The following is an 18643-nucleotide window of genomic DNA, read 5'->3' as shown; positions in this document are numbered from 1 at the left end:
ACTGTGCAGGGCAGAGACATCAGCCGCTCCCCAGGAGATGGAGCCAGCATTGTGGAAGGCAGGCACAGCCCTATTCAGGTCCCAGGTGCAGCTCCCCCCACCCATCTGGATATAGATCTCTCTATTCACCAAAGGGACACCTCACCCTGTCTCCTGGAATTCCCCAGCCCTGTCACTCAAACTCCAGACAAAGGAATACACACAGCCTAGCAGAGGCAGGTTTGAATGGTTAGACAAGAAAATGCCTACTTTCTAAAAGTGGCATTTTCAAACACAGAATGTTAAAACCAACTTCACTAAAAGATGTATTTTATCATCCTGATTTCAGGCATACTAAATTCGAATTTCTACCATGTTCTCTGAGTCAGCTAGGATTATAAAACGTAATAACCAAACTGCCCATTCTGGACTATGGAGAACAGGTAGCCTTGCAATAGTGAAACACGAAAATGGCTGTAATTCCCTATTAGGACATGCCACACACACCAGGGCATGCCCTACCTTATCCTTACAATGCACCCTGCCCTTGGGCCTACCATAGGGGTGTCTGATATGAAGAAAAGGGAAGGTTTAGGGACTGGCAAGTGGGTGCACTTGCCCAGTCAGCATGACAGCACCAGACTGCACGCAGGCTCTACAATGGCAGACCTTAGACACATGTTAAACAATGCATCCATTGATATATTGCCCAGCGCTGGGTATAGAGGATGAATTTAAAGTTGGGAGGCTGCCCGGCATCCATCAGGGTAATTGAGGACATTGGACCAGATTCACAAAGGGCCTCCGCACTTATCTGCAATGAGAATTATCAGACCATATGCTATAAGTAGGATGGGTGATCTGATGTCCGTACCCTGATGGCAGTCCTTCAACTTGTCGAAGGAAGCTTTCTGAGTTAGCGGAGGCACTGCCATTGGAAAGATAATGGTCTGCTTGATTCTAAATGGAGTGGAAAGACCAAGGGTTCAAGACTTTTATTCAATACACAAGAATTCCAATTTCAGGAATACAAAAGACTGCACTATCCCTAAATACAACACGAAAGCAGTTTAGCAACCACAGGAGAACTTTCATCATTAGTTTTCCTGTCCAGGGAGGTCCTGGCCTGGCATTTCTGGCTGGACTGGTCCCCCAGGGTCAAGACTTATTTACATATGAGTGGGTCCAAACTGGGGTGGCATGGTGAGCAAATAAATGATAGATTTAACCCAGATCTGTGACTGGAGGTGAATGTTTGACAATGTTCAGCATTCCGTCCCTCATCTTTTTGTGTGTAGGCCCACTAATGACATTTAATTTACAGACCATGGACACATGTAGTGCACTTTACTAGGGACTTATAAGTAAATTAAATATGCCAATTTGGGATAGACCAATATTACCATAATTTAGGGGAGAGAGCACAAGCACTGGTTAGCAGTGGTAAAGTGCACAGAGTCCTAAAGTCAGCAAAAGCGAGGTCCGAAAAGTGGGGGGAGGCAGGCAAAAAGTTGGGGGTAGACCACGTGAAGGCTGTCAGGTCTAACAATGTTCATGCTCTGTGCATGCAAGGGAAGCTTGCATTGTTTATAACCAGCTCAGAATGTGTTCTATGAGTGTGAGAGAAGCGTGTTCTCTTGCCTGGTCCAGCACCTGTTTTGTGTGTGGGAATCTTGCTATGCATGAGAGTCTAGCTTGCACTCATGCACCCCAGTGCTGTTCCTTACACTTGTAGCAAATCTGAACTACTGCATGTTTTTTTAATCTAAGGGAGGCGTTAAATGGTGCTGCCCAGTGCTACACTGGTTTCATGTCTTTAAATGAAGCTTGCAGTGGTCCCTCAATATCACACTTGTTCCATGTCTATGAAGGAAGCTTGCAAGGACTAGCCCTGATGTAGCATACTTGATCCATGTCTTCCAAAGAAACTTGCACTGGTCCTGTAGTACCACAAGTTTCATGTCTTTCAGGGAGGATTGTGATGCTCTTGACCAGTGTTGTATATGGTGGTGTATATAATAACAAAGACAGAGCACAGCACAAACAAGTAATATCTGACTACCACTAGTCAGTGATCAATTTAATATCAGACAAAACATTAAATGCGACAATCAATATACAGTGATCTTGATCTCCAATGAGGTTGACACGTAGGTGAACATGAAGAACAGCCGACACGTGTTTTGTCGTAATACGACTGTTTCAAGGCTGTTAACAAAATAGTAAGACAAGTTCTGTAACCTCAAAACAAGAGGGAAATGTATTACAGTCCAACATGTCAAACAAAAACCCAGAATATATGTGCACAGACCAAAGAGTATATTCAGAAAACAAATGAAAACCAAGTGAATTAAGCACTGTTCCACGTAATAAAAAAGGAAAAGCAGATAAAACCAGTGCTCCTCATAACACCCAAACACCGTGAAATATAAACAACCAAGAATTAAAGAAAAAGAAAAAACACCTGTGTCTAATTTGCATGTTAAAACTCATGTTCATGCTTATTGGGATGAGAATAAAGAGGAAGAGGGAAAGGAGACAAACTTAATATTCAATAACTACCTTCGGTCGATCAAGTTGTAAGTGCACAAAATCAAGCTACTAGCTACAAGCTTCAAAACAATGCCACCATCTTGAAATGGCATTCTGCATGCTCAATCATTTTTTAATATTCCAAGATTTCAGATCAGTGCAAAGCTTTATGTTTTAACTTTTTTAATTGAAGCATGTGCCCTCCACTTTTAGTTGACATATCTTTTCTTTTGTTTTTCTGTATTTTAGCAAAGACTTGCATTACAAAAAAACAGTACACCACCTGTTTCTTTTAGAAGGTAAGTGGGTCTTTTTTTAGGCCAAGACTATTCCTTGCAAAAGTCATCAATATCACACCCACATGGTCTGCAGTGCTGGCCCAAGTGTGGCTTATGGGAAATTAGATAACATTGGTGGACATTCAGGCTTCAATATAGCTTACTTCATTAGTTTGAATTACAGTAGTGGACAGATGTATGAGATACTCAACCTATCTCTCCTATGCTAATTTCTGTCCAACCTCTGCTCTTTCCTAGTCGGCTGTGTACCTCCTTGTGTGAGCTGTGGCTTTGTGTTAGTGTAGGATAGCCACCATGTTTGTGGGTGCATTGTGAGGGATGTCCTTGTGAGAATAGGGGATTGACACTGTCTTTCAGGAGTGTATAGTAAGTGGCCAACAGGTTGAAAGGTCGCCCTGTGATAGGACAGTTTTTGGCACTGTTTCCACTTGCCAGTCCCAAGAAGCACTATTACATAGACCCCTAGGTTCACTAAGGTTTTTACCAATTATTAGAACTAATAACTGGGAACAAACTTGATGCTAATGATTTGTTCTTTAATATAAACTTCAGATGATAATTTTCAACATATCAAATTTAGTTCAATTGATCTGAATCAACCTTGAGATGCCCTCTCTGACATCCTTGAGATGACCCTCACGTTTTTTCATTTCTCAGAGTTTCCTTTTCTCTAGAGAAACTTTAAGGGGTAATGTAACTTTGGGCTGGCCAAATGCTTGACTGCAAGGCTGAAGTCACACATCGAGCGTAGAAAATTGGCTGTGGAGTGGAGCTGAGCGCAGGGATGCTCTTAGAAGTGAGGACTGCTTAGAAGTTGAGCACTGGATGTTCTCAGGGGAGGCCTGTCAAGCATTAGGTACCAGAATGTGTTTTTCTGTAAGGTTATATCCATTGCCCTGCGTTTGGCAGGACAATGTGACACACGTCCTTTTATTCACTTTGCCCAAAAAGCTTATGATATGAAAATAGCACTTTTTTTAAATCAATGTATATTTTTCTTATACATTCCTTATTCCTTTTTGCGTATCTTACTTACTTGTACATGTCTTCTACATAGGCCTTAAAGCACTGCATTCCATCTGGAGCATCAATTCTCACATTAACATCCGAGTGTGTTGTGACATAAATATGTGTCTATTATGGACACTTTCATGGAAATTAGTCTCCTGCAAAGCATTATTAGAATGCTTCCATATTCCTGTATGACCAGATATCAAAATTGTTGGATTCTGGAACCTTAACGTTGAACGATATAACACCGGTTAACATTACCCCAGCAAATGTGCTTACCGTGAGAAGTTAGAGGTTCAAATCCTGGCTTGCTCAGATTTCCTTACTTACCAGGCCAATACAATGTGTTTTGTGCCAACCAAATCTAATATTTAGTTCAAATGACAATCCACCTTTACATTTAGACAATAACAGGAAAGGTGAACAACGAAAGGAAACAATAAGTCACAAAATAATTTATTCAAACCAGTGCTTTATTTTTTTTAAATGTAAGAACTGGGTTCAAGGTGTCCCACAGCCGCTGTCACTGTGCCAGCATTACCCAATAATCATCAAGCCTAAACATTAAACTGTAACGTTTTGACTTTTGTAGGTTACCTCAAGCTGTAGGGATGGCCTGGAAGTGCAAGTTTTATTATATGTATATATTAGAAATTGCTAAACACTTGTGCTGTGCTAAACCAATAGCATATAAGGGCAGTTGACTCTGTTGGAGCAAAGTTTTGTATAAACAATCACTTTAGACATTGAATGGATAAGGCATGAATCTCTATTGAAAAGGAGCATAACATGGCACAAAAACATGGGTCTTGTTTCCCCTCTCTTGGTACACTTTTGAATCAGAATCACATGTAACATTCATGAACGCTGCTTTTTAAGTGAAAAGAAAAAGTGCTAGTGCAGTTCATCAAATGAAACAAATGTGATTGAGTATGAACTGATAAAAACAATACAAAAATGGCCTAACAGAATAAATAAACCAGGTTAACTTGAAACTGATTGACTAAGGTAATCTGTTTCATGAGTTCCAACTGTACATGGTAGAAGATTGAATCTCCTATGCTGTCCACCAGACTTTGGATTCTTGTATAGGCTAACTACATCAGTCGTCAACTATAGGCTGCTTTTCACTTAGTCCTGACGAAGACCCATATTGATGTTCTGTAGTATCCACATTTTACATGGGTCGAACCGTTGACAATTGATGTTGTTAGCCGGTACTGAATCCAAAGCCCGGTGGACAGCACACAGATCTCAGCTCATGTAATTAGTAGTGCTTTCTGGTAAACATCCTACCACAGGAACTTTGAATTTAGTGGGAGTAGCTGCTAGCTGCTGCGGTTTCGGCTTGGTCCATTTTGAACATAAGGATGCATTATCTGCTAAGAAAATAGCACTAATTGCAGGATTAATCTCCCCACATAATTAGGCATAGTTCAGTGTAATTTTGTTATATAATTGTTGTTGAGAGAATAACACAAGTTACGCCCACCCAACAGTAAAGTCAATTGGTTACGCCTTAGAGTATTCAGACACCATTCAAACACCTTAAAATGTGATGCTGCATTCATCTTATTATTATCAGACCGGTGCAACGTCATTATTATGCCTGTGAAATTGACAAATTTTTTTTTTGTTTTGTCAAAATTCTTTTTTATTAAGCATCAAAAACAAAGAATCACAGTGACATCATGAGTACAGTAGGGTGCGCAGGCCCCAGGGTTGCAGAACAGTTCGCTATGTGAGTCTCAGTTTCAGACAGCCCTAGGGTCGTATCACTCCCCCTAGTCAAAGTCTAAGATGCTAGATTGAAATATCAAAACCCCTGAGGAAGGTCTTCAGGCAAGAGCCTAACTTCAACGCAACTCCCCCCACCAAGAAACCTCCTCCTCCCCGTCCAGGTGGTGATGGTGGTGCACAATGAAATAATGTTAAGCAGAAGCGCTGACGCAGGGTAAAGTAAACAAAACAATGTTCCCTCTATTCAAATAACTGGGGTTTACCCCGTCACACACCGGCCTTGAGTGGTTTAGACTTGGAAGAGGTGCATAGCCCTTGACAAGTTTTATGCTACATACATTGTTTTTTTTCTGGGAGACTTGTTTGAACAGAACAGAAACGGTGTCATGAGAGAAATTTCCTCATCATGCCAGTCCCCTTGTTGGTGTTTCATGTGACTTATTAAAGAGAGGTATGCCTTCTTGTTCAATTTTCATGCAAATATTGCAAGGTAAATATTGTGACATTTCTAGAAATTATACACCAAACAAACTTTTACAATTTCATACATCCTGCATCATTAGTAGTATAGAAACACTAAGGGCCCGATTCACAAAGGTAAACTTAGAACTGAAGTCTAACTTTAGACCTGAAGTCTAACTTTAGACCCGAAGTCTAACTTTAGACCCGAAGTCTAAGTTTAGACCTGAAGTCTAAGTTTAGACCCAAAGTCTAAGTTTAGACCCAAAGTCTAAGTGTAGACCTGAAGTCTAACTTTAGACCCGAAGTCTAACTTTAGACCCGAAGTCTAACTTTAGACCCGAGGTCTAACTTTAGACCCGAAGTCTAAGTTTAGACCTGAAGTCTAACTTTAGACCCAAAGTCTAACTTTAGACCCGAAGTCTAACTTCAGACCTGAAGTCTAAGTTAAGACTTCAGATCTAAGTTTAGACTTCAGGTCCAAACCTAGACTTTAGGTTTTAAGTTTACCTTTGTGAATTGGGCCCTAAGACTGCCCACACCATGTAGAAACAAGTTCATCAAGTTACACTATCAAAAGGCAGACTGACACTGATGTCATCCAGGCCCATTGTGTAGTGTCTCAAAGCAAGCCAACATTCTCATCTAGCACTGCAATTCACTACATGTGACTGTGTCGAGTGGCATTTCACTCCTGATGAAAGGCAGTATTTAGTGAAAAACCACAGTTTTTTCACATAAATTCATACAGGATTTAGAAAAACATAGTTATCACTAAGCAAATACAGGTCATTGTGACATAGGGAGTTTTGCATGAGGAGCGTGCTCAGGTGTTGGGAGAGCTGATAATACCCTACCAGAGGTATGCAATCCTTCGCCACAACCACCTGAGCCACCATTTGCTTCATATTTCAATAAATAGTCATAAGTACAATTGCACCAATAGTAGTATGCATACCATTTCCACAGAAAATGACAAACTATTAGTAATAAGCATCTCAAACACATCTGATAAAACCACATTGGCTCAAAATAATTCGTGGTCTTCTGCGAAGTTACAGTATAGCCTCTCCATAAGTAATCAGTTGACTATAATGCCACATCCCAGTATGCAATGCTCTTGAACAAGCAATGCTGGAAGCCATTTTGTTTTAGTGGTCCACTTTCTGCGCTGAACCACTAGTTTCTTGTAATGAGGCAGTTCCTTTGATACTCAGCTTTCAGCAGAAGCAGCTAAAACATCACAGGAGATCTGCACGGAGGTCGGTTATCGTTCAAGATTTGTTGAGTATATAATTTCACTTGCCCTTTTTGGTTGGCCTGTATTTCCCTGGAAGAAAAAAACCCAAACTGACATTTCATTTAAAATTGACCATAATACATTTTTCAGGGTGAAGGCTGAAGTCATACCACACTGTAAACATTATTCAGTTTAGGACACTGCATCAATGATTTACCAAACGGTAGCTTAGACTCAGTAGATTAATTTCATCATACAATTACATTTGAATATGACGAAGGACTTTTACGCATACGTGGCCTTTAAAAAGATGTCTTTACAGCGTGTTCTGACTCTTCTTGGTTGACTGAATGAAATAGCAGCAAAGATTAAAAAGGTCTAGCAAGCAACATGTTAAGACACTTTGGAAGAGGATTTAGAGGATTTTCTTTGAGATGTTTAGATGTAAGGCACTAACATATTTCACAAAATTATTTATCAGACGAGCTCTTAATTGTTACACATATTTGGCAATATGCACAGCCTCTATTGAGCAAGAAGACTTTTTGGGGAGATACCTGCTGGATTTCAAACAAAGAGTTGCAGTGCTTGATAAGAGTGAGGATAACTATACAATATGGATGAACAAAGAAAACATATTTGCCATAGATGTGCAGTAAGTTTTGTACAGTGGGGAAGTCGAAGAAGGAGATTCAGAAATATTGAGGGATCTATCACAGATTATCTACATAGTTGTTTTCTTGTTGAAACAATGTTTAAAGAAAATTAACAAAGACATTCTGGCTCATCAAATTACAGGAGGTGGGGGTTGCATGGAGATTTATGCAGCCATGTAACAATGTATTAAGAACCAATTTGTGAACTAGAGTTCTGGTACAAGAGAAAGATGTTGCCAATCATTTAACACTTTTTATGCACACTTTGTATTGTACATGGTAGTAGGTGCGCCCTTCCAGTGCATTCACAGTGGTGTATTGTACCCATCTGGGTCCGTCTTGCAACCTATTCAGGTCCCTGCCAGAATGATTACACAAATGTCCTCAGGTAAGGTGAAAACCACTCGCATGTTGGTATCATTGGTTGTGTTTTTTGGCTTACCCTTTCTGGGATGCTATCCTTCCAGTACAAAGCATATGCCAGGAATCACACACAGCCTTGTACTATGGTGAAAAGGTGTGCGTTGGTGCATGGCAGTCTAGAGTGCACCAGCACTGGGGAGAGGAAAAACAGTAATGTTTCTTAGTAGATATGGTGCTTTTTTCTGTCACCCTTTGAAACTAATTTGGTTGTTGCGCTGAATTGTACTGAAACTTTATAAATCTTCCCAGTGATATCCCACACTAGTGGAAAGATGCTGTTGTACATAAAGCACAAATCGAGTACTAATAAAGTGAATTTTTGGATGCCTGATTTTTGCATATGGAGGCAAAAAGGGCTGAGTTAAATGTGGCCTCTCCAGCAACAGCACAAATCTCATTTGCAATGTTCATAACTTTGGACATCACCACACCACACATTAATTGGTATCCTCTCTAGTTTGCCACCGGCATGCCCTGACTGAGGTCCAGCCCTACATCACTTTTTTAAACAACCCTAATTCAGGTTGTAACATGTGAATATGGACAACATGTTCAGTCTCATACTGGCCACGACCCACAGCCAATGTGGAGTGGTGAAAGCAATATAAACAGAATCTGAATACTGTAACCACTGTATAAAAAATACATCAAATGTCCCTTTATTAGTCCAGGTGTGAACACACTGCTTATATTTGTTAAGAAAACTATATCTCTGCTCCACTGCACCAATCGATTACAGGTCAGCAGTGTCTGCTTTTGTCACAGGCAAAATTGTCCCTTAACCAAGCAAAACATAAACAGTCCCTTGACCCAGGAAACAGTCCCTTGACCAAGTAAATGGAAACTCTGTTTTCTACTTCCTTTCATATGGGTGAAATTAAGTGAGAAACTTTGTGCATCCATGAAGTGAGAAACTTTGTGCACCCTACCACACGTTCTGAACTACCGTTTCCATTTACAACCAATGGTTAATTAGGGCTTAAAAAAATTATCAAAAGAGTTATAAAGATGTTTATGTGTCACACACGGTAGCTTATAGCTCCTTCGGCATTCCATGCCTTTGGCCTAATGTTCAAAATTTGTGGCTTGCAATATCCTGGTAATATACAGTATGAGGGTATTTACCCATATATTGACCAAGAGCTGAGTAAGAGTCTCCTACCTAATTGTGTTTTTTTTTAAAATGGGCAAGTCGCTATTGTGAATTAGGAAATGCATTAGAAATTAGGTGTTTGGTAATTGTACACAACTTGTGCAAATCTGAGCATAAAATGTTTGTATGAAAGATTTAGGTGGGCATTGGTAACTAGATTCTAGTGATGAGGACTGCTATACAGAGTCCTGGGCAGGAAAATGCATCAGTGTCTCTGAGGCACATGCATACATGTTTCTGTGTTTTAGGTATTTGTTTGGCCATTTGTTTTTCTAAAACAAGGAGAAATATCAAGCAGGGCAAAACCAGCATTGGAATGGCCTGGCATTTCACAATACCTTCATTGGAGTCACAAGTTCAGCAGCTCCAATATAGACTTTCCTACCAGCTCTATGTGTAGGCAAGCCAGTCCTCTGTGAGGGGAACAAAGGCTATAGTCACTGCTGAAACAATGGGTGGGTGGGTGGCTTTATGTGAGCCACTAACATCCCTCTTAATAACCCCTGCATCTTAGTCAGAAACTCTGCATTATCCAGAACCTCTTTGAACCAGAACTTTCTGGTTTACAGTGTACAAATTGCAACACTTTGCTCATAATCGACTCTGAAATACTCCCCTATCCTTTGCACATACCTTCATGGACGTGTCCCCCATTTCACTCTCAGCTTTCCAGTCCACAAGGACTGTGTTGTTTCTGGAGGCCTCTACCTCCTGTGTTTTCTGGACATTCTTGTATCCTGAAAGAATTAAAGAAAATGCAATGAACAGTTTTAGTTCTGTCTCTGGTCATTCTAAGATAAAACCATGTAGCCAGCCATCAGGAAATATTTCTGTTACGTTTTGGCATAGATTTACTAAAGTACTATTAGGACGGCAAATAGGAGTCTATCTAGACATGGAATATAACTACAGGAAGGAGTTCAATCAATCACAAATGCTGGCTTTGTAGTAAGGTTGGAGTGTCTTGTCCACTACCACCAGTGATGTATAGTGTGATAGTGTTTGTAGGGGGAAGGGTGGGAAGTTATTTATATTAGATTTTTTTTATTTTTAAATAATTTATTTTATATTCTTTAATAATTATTTAATTGATTATTAATCATGCCCATTTATAAGAGTTATATTATATTTTCAGTTCAAAATATAAGTTAAACATGTTAATTTAGCTTTACTATTAGTTATAGTAAGGTATATATTTTAGTAGCAGCTTATTGTGTTTGTAGGGTGTAGGGGGAAAGTTAATTAAGTTATAAATAAAAAATGATAAATGTTTGTTATTTAGTTTGTTAATTAGTTTGTAATTGTTAATTAATTATTTAAATGAGAACTAATTATGGAAATAGTTTGTTCAATACTAACTTATTTAAGTTCTATTTAGTTGTGAGTTGCCGCGTCTGTAGGGGAATAGGGTGGGTAGTTGAATCAAATTAAATGTATTTCAATTTAATATGATTTAAAAAAAATATTATCTAGACTTGTTTTTTAATTATCTACATTACTTATTTCATTATTTATTGTTTACATTTTGTAATGTTTTATTTATTAAATATGTTTTTTAGTTTGTATGTCTATTTATCATTTATGTTTTAATGCTGTGTTATTTTTGTAGGCAAGTAGTTGCTTAGAAAATAAAAATAGATAACATGTTTTAAATTATATTATATTTATATGTAATTTTTGGACATTAATTATGTATAATGCTTTAAAGTGCATTATTTCCTCAAAACACTTATTTATTCAATGGCAAGTGTTTGTGAGATGATATTTAGTACTTACATTTGTTTTAATGTATTAATTGAAATGAAATAAATAAGTGATCATTTTTCATTGTGTTATTTTCTGTAGTCAGTGTAGACTATATCATTCTATGTAATTTTATATTCTTTGTTAAAAAAAATCATAAATATATATTTAGTTTTGTATAGTGTAAGTTAATAATGTTTTGTAGTAATTCTTTTGCTCATTTATTAGGACATGTATTTATGTATGTAAAACATTTTTATGTCAAACACTTTCCCTGTAGCTGTATAGACTGGAGTAGGTTAGTAAATCTAATCCCTCCTCCAAAGCCCTACACTTTTCCTACAGTTGCTTAGACTGCCGTGGGAATAGTAAGTGTATTACTTCCAAATTCCAAAACGTTCCCTACTGTTGCTTAGCTTAGAGTCGGAATAGTAAATCTAACTCCTCCTAACTTCAATGCTTTCCCTACTGTTGCTCAGACTGAAGTGTGACTAGTAAATCTAACCTCTTCAAAGTATAACACTTTCCTTACGGTTGTGCTGATTGAATAGGAATAGTAAATCTATTCCCACTTAAGTGCAATGCTGCCCCTACTGTTGCTTGGATTGAAGTAGGAAAAGTAAATCTAACCCCTCCGAAGTCCAATACGTTCCCTATTGTTGCTTAGACTGGATTGGTAATAGCAAATTTAAACCCTCCGAAGTCCAACACCTCTCCTATTATTGCACTGACTGGAGTAGGAATAGTAAATCTAACCTCGCCAAAGTCCAACACTTTCCCCATGTTGTGTTAACTGGAGCAATATTAGTATATCTAACCCCTCTGTAGTTAAACACTCTCCCTACTGTTGCACTGTCTGTAGTGGGAATAACAACTGTAACCCACCAAAAGTCCAACACTTTTCATACTGTTTTACTGACGGAAGTAGGAATAGTAAATTTAATCCCTCTGAAGGCTAACACTGTCCCTACTGGTGCTTATATATATACAAAATCAATCTATTTGTTTGTTTTTGGATGATATTACTGGCCACAATATATCTTTTTGATATTATTCTACTTAGCATTGTAAGTACAGGAAGACGATATTGTGGTAAATGATATGTTTGAGAGAATAGTTATGTCAACAATACTATATACCACCAAATAGTGTCACTTATCCCCACCAGCATAGTGAATTTACCCCTACATTAGTAACATCTGACTTCACTGAAGTAAGGAGCTGAATGCACAGGGTCACCTCAATAATGTATCTACCAGACTCTCTCAAGTAGCTGATTCTGTACTAGGATGTTGTGTGCTTCATATACTTAAACATTCTGGAGTGTGGCTTTTATGAAATTAGCATTGCAGGTTGCAGATCTTATACTCTAATAGACATAATTTGATTTTAGACTCTTTCGTGCAGTGTGGTGCCAATTCTATGATCTCAACATCATGTGTCTACCTGGATGACGTTTCAACTGGAGACCTGTAGCTGCAACTCAGTGGTCGGGGATGCTCTGATAGCAATTAAATCTTCAAGCTAAATAAGGTCTCAGTACTGCACATACATGGGTGTGCAGTATACACACCATTTCTCATTCCATAGGTACTGAGAGGGTCTTTGACACAGACAATATTCAGGAGATTAAAATCCATCAGGTGAATTTGTGCTTTTGTGATTACCCTGTATGTACAATGCTGTATTTTGGTCCCCAAATTTCGACATCTACTGTGATTTTATGAGGTAGTGATGGTTTAATTATGTTTTTATTCTTAGAACCAGCTGATAGAGATATATAGAAGATACTAGGGCTCATATAATCTCCTGCAGGCTGGAGAACCTAGAGAGCATAACGGACCTTTTTTGGACCACTTTTAGTTTTTTTTAGAGGTGTTTGATGCTATTGGTTTTGCTTGCTCAAATGGGAGGATAGATTGATAATGTGGACTTTCATTTGATATTAGTTTATTCCTCGATAATTGTTTTTCTGTTTTGTAATATATGTATTTTATTGGGTATTTTAACCTATTTTTATCATGTACTGATTGTACCGCATGTTGCACTTTTATGGTCATTCGACCGAAATAAAGTCTATTTATTGACGGATCGACACAGACAATAAAATCCCTGAATATCTTCTTACCAGTCAAAGTTTTACGGTAGAAGCTGGTCTGGAGGAAACTGTATGAGGAAAAATGGAGTTGGAAAATTAAAATCTGCCAATAGAATATTTTTAAATTAAAACATCCACATTTTCTCACTCGTTCACTATTGCTGCTTTGTATTTCCCACGGTTAATGGCAATATTGTCTCGGTTTAGCTGCTGTTTCTTTATTTACCTTCATTTAAAATTTTCCACAACTTTTTTCACATTTCCTGCCATTTACCCCTTGTTTTCTTTGCCTATCACTTCTGTCTCTCATAAAACATAATATCATAGCATTCACAAATCAACTTAATAGCACAGACTAATAGGGCACAACACAATAAGCAAGAAACTCCCACAGCATAAGATATTCCCTACATTGATATAATGCAGCACAAAACACAGCATCCCAAAAAAAAGAAAAGCTCACTAAATGCCACACAAAAATATATGGAAAAATGTAACTTTTTGTCATATATTACAACCTCCAGAAACCGGTTTTTATAATAAGCACAAAACCAAACTTTCTCTGAGGCAGCAGCATTACTCTGAAAACCTTTTATCTGGCTGACCTGAGAACAAACCACCCTACCTTATTTCAGCAGAGTTTCAAAAGCTAAGTGGCTCATGCAGTAACCTTCTGGTTGCAAAAAGTGATTACATACTGCACACCGTTTTGGAACCAATATTTTATTTTTTGACCTTTGGGTCAAAAGCAAAGAATTGCGGGTTATTGGAGAACAATCTGCCTAAATAATATTATTAAGTAGGTTGTAATTTGCAGTGGCGGCTGGCTTGCAACAAGGGTGGTGTGGCTATTTGGGGGCAGAATAAAAAATTATTCATAAAAAACACTTACCTCCCCCGGGTGTTTTCTCGCCTCACTGAAGGAATCTGCACTACCCAAGCCTGGCGCTACTTTTACAGCATGAAAGCAGCACCAGTATTGGAAAGAGCAGCCTCTGCCAGCACTCCTAAGAGCCCTGGAGGCCTGCCCTTTCTCTAACCTAGAGACAGCCAGGGTAGAGAACTTTAAAATGTGCGTGTCTGTCTGGCCATCACAAGATGGCTAGTCAAAGAGACATGCGCATTTTAAAGTGCATAGCGCTGCTGCAATGCTGGCCCTGCCCCATCCTGATACTTAGATCAGGACAGGTTGCTAAAAAAATAAAATGGTAGTAAATTAACTTTATTGTGATTTTATTTTTCCGCTCAGGGCCTTGTGAGGCGACGCTCCTCTGCTCAAATGGAGGAGCTGCCCCAGATAATTTTCAATCCCCTGCAATTGGTTCCAATCACAGGGATAGTTAACTGTCAGGAACAGCAGACCACATGCCAGTCTTTGCTTTCCAAATCAAAAAACTTTTTTTAAAACATCCCGAATTTCTCAAATGAACCACAGCTACTTTCAAAAATATTATTTTCTATTTGGAAAATTTCAGTGTGAGCAGATACTTGTCCTCTGGACCACTGCCTGCTCTCCACGAAACCGCCACTGCGATTGGGAACCCGTTCTCCTTTACAAATCACTTACACCCAACTTGAGAGTCAGTGGTTTACGACCATCATTTTTGTTGCAAAACTTTGAAGCAGACCATACCAACCCGCAGTTAGGAAGGAAGACCCCTCGTAAGCCCTTACCAAATTGTGATCCAAAATGGGTTGGTAATCTCATTTTGTGTTTTGGAAAACGTTTTCTGAGTCGGAAAGTCATCGTCAATAATATGTACAATTGAGTGGGTCTTTAATGAATGTGTCTTACTTGTCTCAAACTTAACATCACTTTGTAAGGGGGAGCCTCTGTCCTCATGAACCCCTTCTGCTAAAGGGCCAACTATGTATTTTGAAAGGAAGCTGCAAGAGAGATGAGCCTGGACCCACACAACTCTGCCCATTAGATATCATGATTGAATTTACAATTCACAGTTATTGAGTGGCTCGGGAGTTATTGCTGTATGCCGGTAAACCTAATTTAAAGGGATGCTTGCAGCAATTCTGTGAAAATGGAAGTAATCATTTCCATGTAGCTTTTGATGGATGCAAGGCATGCGCTGCTGGTTGGATATTTTGATATTTGCAAAAGCCCAGGTGGAGATTCTCAAAGAAAAAAAGTGATGAACCATGCACGCATTCTATCTAATTGCCAAATAGCTTTATATTGACCCAATCAAGTTATACTGAATAACTTTGCGGGTTCTTTCATTTATCAGCACCTTAAAACATTTGTAGTATTATATCAGATAAAACAATAATTATTTGTATGCTTCTGTAATTGTTTTGGCGGGGAGTCACAATATACATTTTGACACAGCTACATTGTCAACAGAAGTAGATCTGGAGTTAGACTAGCAAACTTCTCTACAAAGATGCTAAAACTGTTGATACAGGCTGTAGGATGCAGGAGGCAGACTGTGTTGATATGTTCATGCATTTGATCTGCAGTCGATATTGTGGAACAAAGCTATCCTTGTTCACATAGGTTGTTTCACAGAATGTTGAGGACAAAAATATTGTGTGGCCAAAATATAGATGAAAAAATATTGAAATCAAGAATATGAAAATATATACAAACAAAAGGAGAAACCTGCTGGTGACATACCCAGCCCCTCTATTTTAACAGTAGGTGATGTAGGGTTGCTGAAAGATCTACATTGTCTACAGTAGAACACTGATGATACAGATCTAGAAAATAGTCAAAACACGCCAGCGTTTATAGGGTTATTAAAAACACCTTTTAAACCCAAGTCCAAGTTCTGTCCAATCATGTTAAGGGACAACATTGACGTGTTTAATGATAAAGTGACACAAGAACTGAAAACGCTTTACCAAAAACAATCAAGAGTAACCAAGCATTACACTAAGCAGGACAATGTATATTTCCAACTAATATAAAACTTGCAGGCCAACGATGACCTAATCATCCGTCAATCCGACAAAGGAGGGAACGTGGTGTTGTGGCCGCACAATCTCTACATGGAAGAGGCGTTGAAACAGCTCAACGACCGGGATTGCTATAGGTGCAGCACCATGCTTATTGTCAGGTCATCCTGGAACAATTTCTTTACAAGTCTCTTAGCTTGGAAAAGTGCAGGACTTTTGACCAGCGATAAGTTCAAATTAAAAAAAAATTACCATCCCATAATGCGTTTGGTACATTTTATACCTAAAATCCATAAAGATGTGAATAAACCACCAGGAAGGCCCATAATATCTGCCTGCAACAGCATAATGGAGAATGCGTCAAAATATGTAGACTATCATTTGCAAGAACATGTGAAGAAACTTCCTTCCTTTGTGCAAAATACCAGAGATTTCTTAAGAAAATTGACTAACATTAAGTGGCACTCTAAATATCTCTTGATTTCGCTCGATGTTTCGTCTCTCTATATGAGCATCAATCATAGAGATGGAATGAAGGCGATTGAGTATTATCTTGACACTCGACCTATGTACTTTTACCAACACAATAAGATGTTACTGGCAATGATCGCAGCTTGTTTAGAACACAATTACTTTCTCTTTCAGAACCAGTTGTTCCAACAGGTGAGAGGCGTGGCTATGGGGGCTTATTTTTCCCCTAGCTACGCCTGCATGCATATGGGAATTTGAGAAGAACAGGTCCTCAGGGTGTTACATGCAGAAACAATGTCTAACCATGTCATGCGCTGGTATAGATATATCGATGATTTGCTCATAATATGGAAGGGCACCGAAGAGAGTGCCCTCCACTTTATTGAACAAATCAACAATAACAATCTGAACCTACATTTCACTGGCCACTTGAGCAGGGATTCCATTTTCTTTTTGTATGTTGAAATTATGGTTGTTTGCAATGGGTTAGAAACAAGATTGTTTAGAAAACCAACTGCTGGTAATACGTTGCTGCATGCGTCGAGTCACCATCCGCCACATCTGGTCTGCAGCATCCCTTATGGTGAGATGCTGCAAATTCATAGAATTTGCAGCACTGATTCTGAATGTGAAATTGCACAGAATGATAGCCGTAGGAGTTTCTTGGCTAAGGGTTACTCTAGTGGTGAAAAAAATAAAGCCATAGAGAAGACTAGAAAAATGGAAAGATCACAGGCCCTGATTCGTAAAATTGAAATTACAACAGAACAGCCCATACCATTAGAACAACAATAAAGACTGATCCTTACATATAGTAACCAACACAAGGCTATACGCAGGATAGTCAATCAAAATTGGATCTTGGTAAAAAATTATCCGGTATTGGGTGCCAATCTCACCAAATCGCCCAACATAATATACAGGAAGGCGAGGTCCATGAGCAATTCTTTGGTTAGGAGCAGCCCTGAGATAAGAACAAACAGATCTTGGCTAGAATTCAGTAAGGGTTTCCGTAAATGTGATACCTGTAAGGCCTGTAAACACGGGATAAACAAAACAGAATATGTTACACCATTTAGGAATGAGCCCACACACATTAACAAAACACTAACATGCAAAACTGAGTTTGCGCTTATGTGCTGGAGTGTCCGTGTGGCTTGCAGTATGTAGGAAATACGAGGCTGCAGGTGCACAAGAGGATACTCCAGCACATAAGGGCCATCAATAATGGTGATCAGTCCTATCCCGTTGCAAGGCATTTTGGAGAGTACCAGGAGACGGGGAGGTGACTGGGAGGCTCTCCTAAGACAACTTGAGACAAGGTATATACTAGAGTTAGATTTCAAAACTCCATATGGTCTTAACTCTAGCAAAGATTTTTATACTTGTCTATAGGTTTACAGCTCCTTCCCTACATGTACATATTTTTATCTGCCGCCTCTGCAACTGTTTTTATTTTTTACTATTTACTATTCGTATTTTTGCACATATATACAATTTGGTGACACTCTATTAAGCCTGGGCAAAGCACTACGCTAGGCTGACATAGTTTGCGAAGTTTGCGCTACTTCGCACTACGCAAATTGCACGTAGCACAGTGCAAACACGCTTAGCGTAGTGTAGTGCAGCGGTCATTTTTTGCTTGCTCGTGGTCCTCAACGTCAAATTGGCGACCGCGAGCAAGCAAAATGATTTCCCGGCGAGACTTTTTCCTCATTCGTGATCAGCAACATCAAGTTGCCGATCGCGAACATGGAAAATAAACCTCCCTTTGAGCTTCTCAACACAGGGAGGTCAGGTTTCTCATTGCGAGTGGTCGCATATGCTCGCGACCGCTAGCAATGAGAAACTACCAGTCCGCGTTGGGAAAGCTGCCGTTCGAGTAGAAATCTACTCGAGTGGCAGAAAACGACCACTTGCACTGTG

The 18643-nt window shown here is 39.0% G+C and overlaps 1 protein-coding gene across 1 annotated transcript in view; it reads right to left on the bottom strand.

Moving 5' to 3' along the window:
* Positions 1–6551: 6551 nt before the first annotated feature.
* LOC146788613 (receptor-type tyrosine-protein phosphatase eta-like) overlaps positions 6552–18643 on the bottom strand; it is a 192513-nt gene continuing 180421 nt past the window's right edge. Inside the window, exons 14-16 of the mRNA XM_085633183.1 lie at positions 13364–13401; positions 10126–10229; positions 6552–7350 (exon numbers count right to left, since the gene is read on the bottom strand). Of these exons, the coding sequence (XP_085489309.1) occupies positions 7288–7350; positions 10126–10229; positions 13364–13401 (205 nt within the window). The 3' untranslated portion in view covers positions 6552–7287. The remainder of the gene's footprint in view (positions 7351–10125; positions 10230–13363; positions 13402–18643) is intronic.

The sequence above is a fragment of the Triturus cristatus genome, chromosome 11 (genome assembly GCF_964204655.1).
Source record: "Triturus cristatus chromosome 11, aTriCri1.1, whole genome shotgun sequence".
In the NCBI taxonomy this organism is placed as follows: domain Eukaryota; kingdom Metazoa; phylum Chordata; class Amphibia; order Caudata; family Salamandridae; genus Triturus; species Triturus cristatus.
The sequence above is the reverse complement of the archived record's forward strand: the minus strand, read 5'-3'. Positions and strand labels throughout refer to the sequence as shown.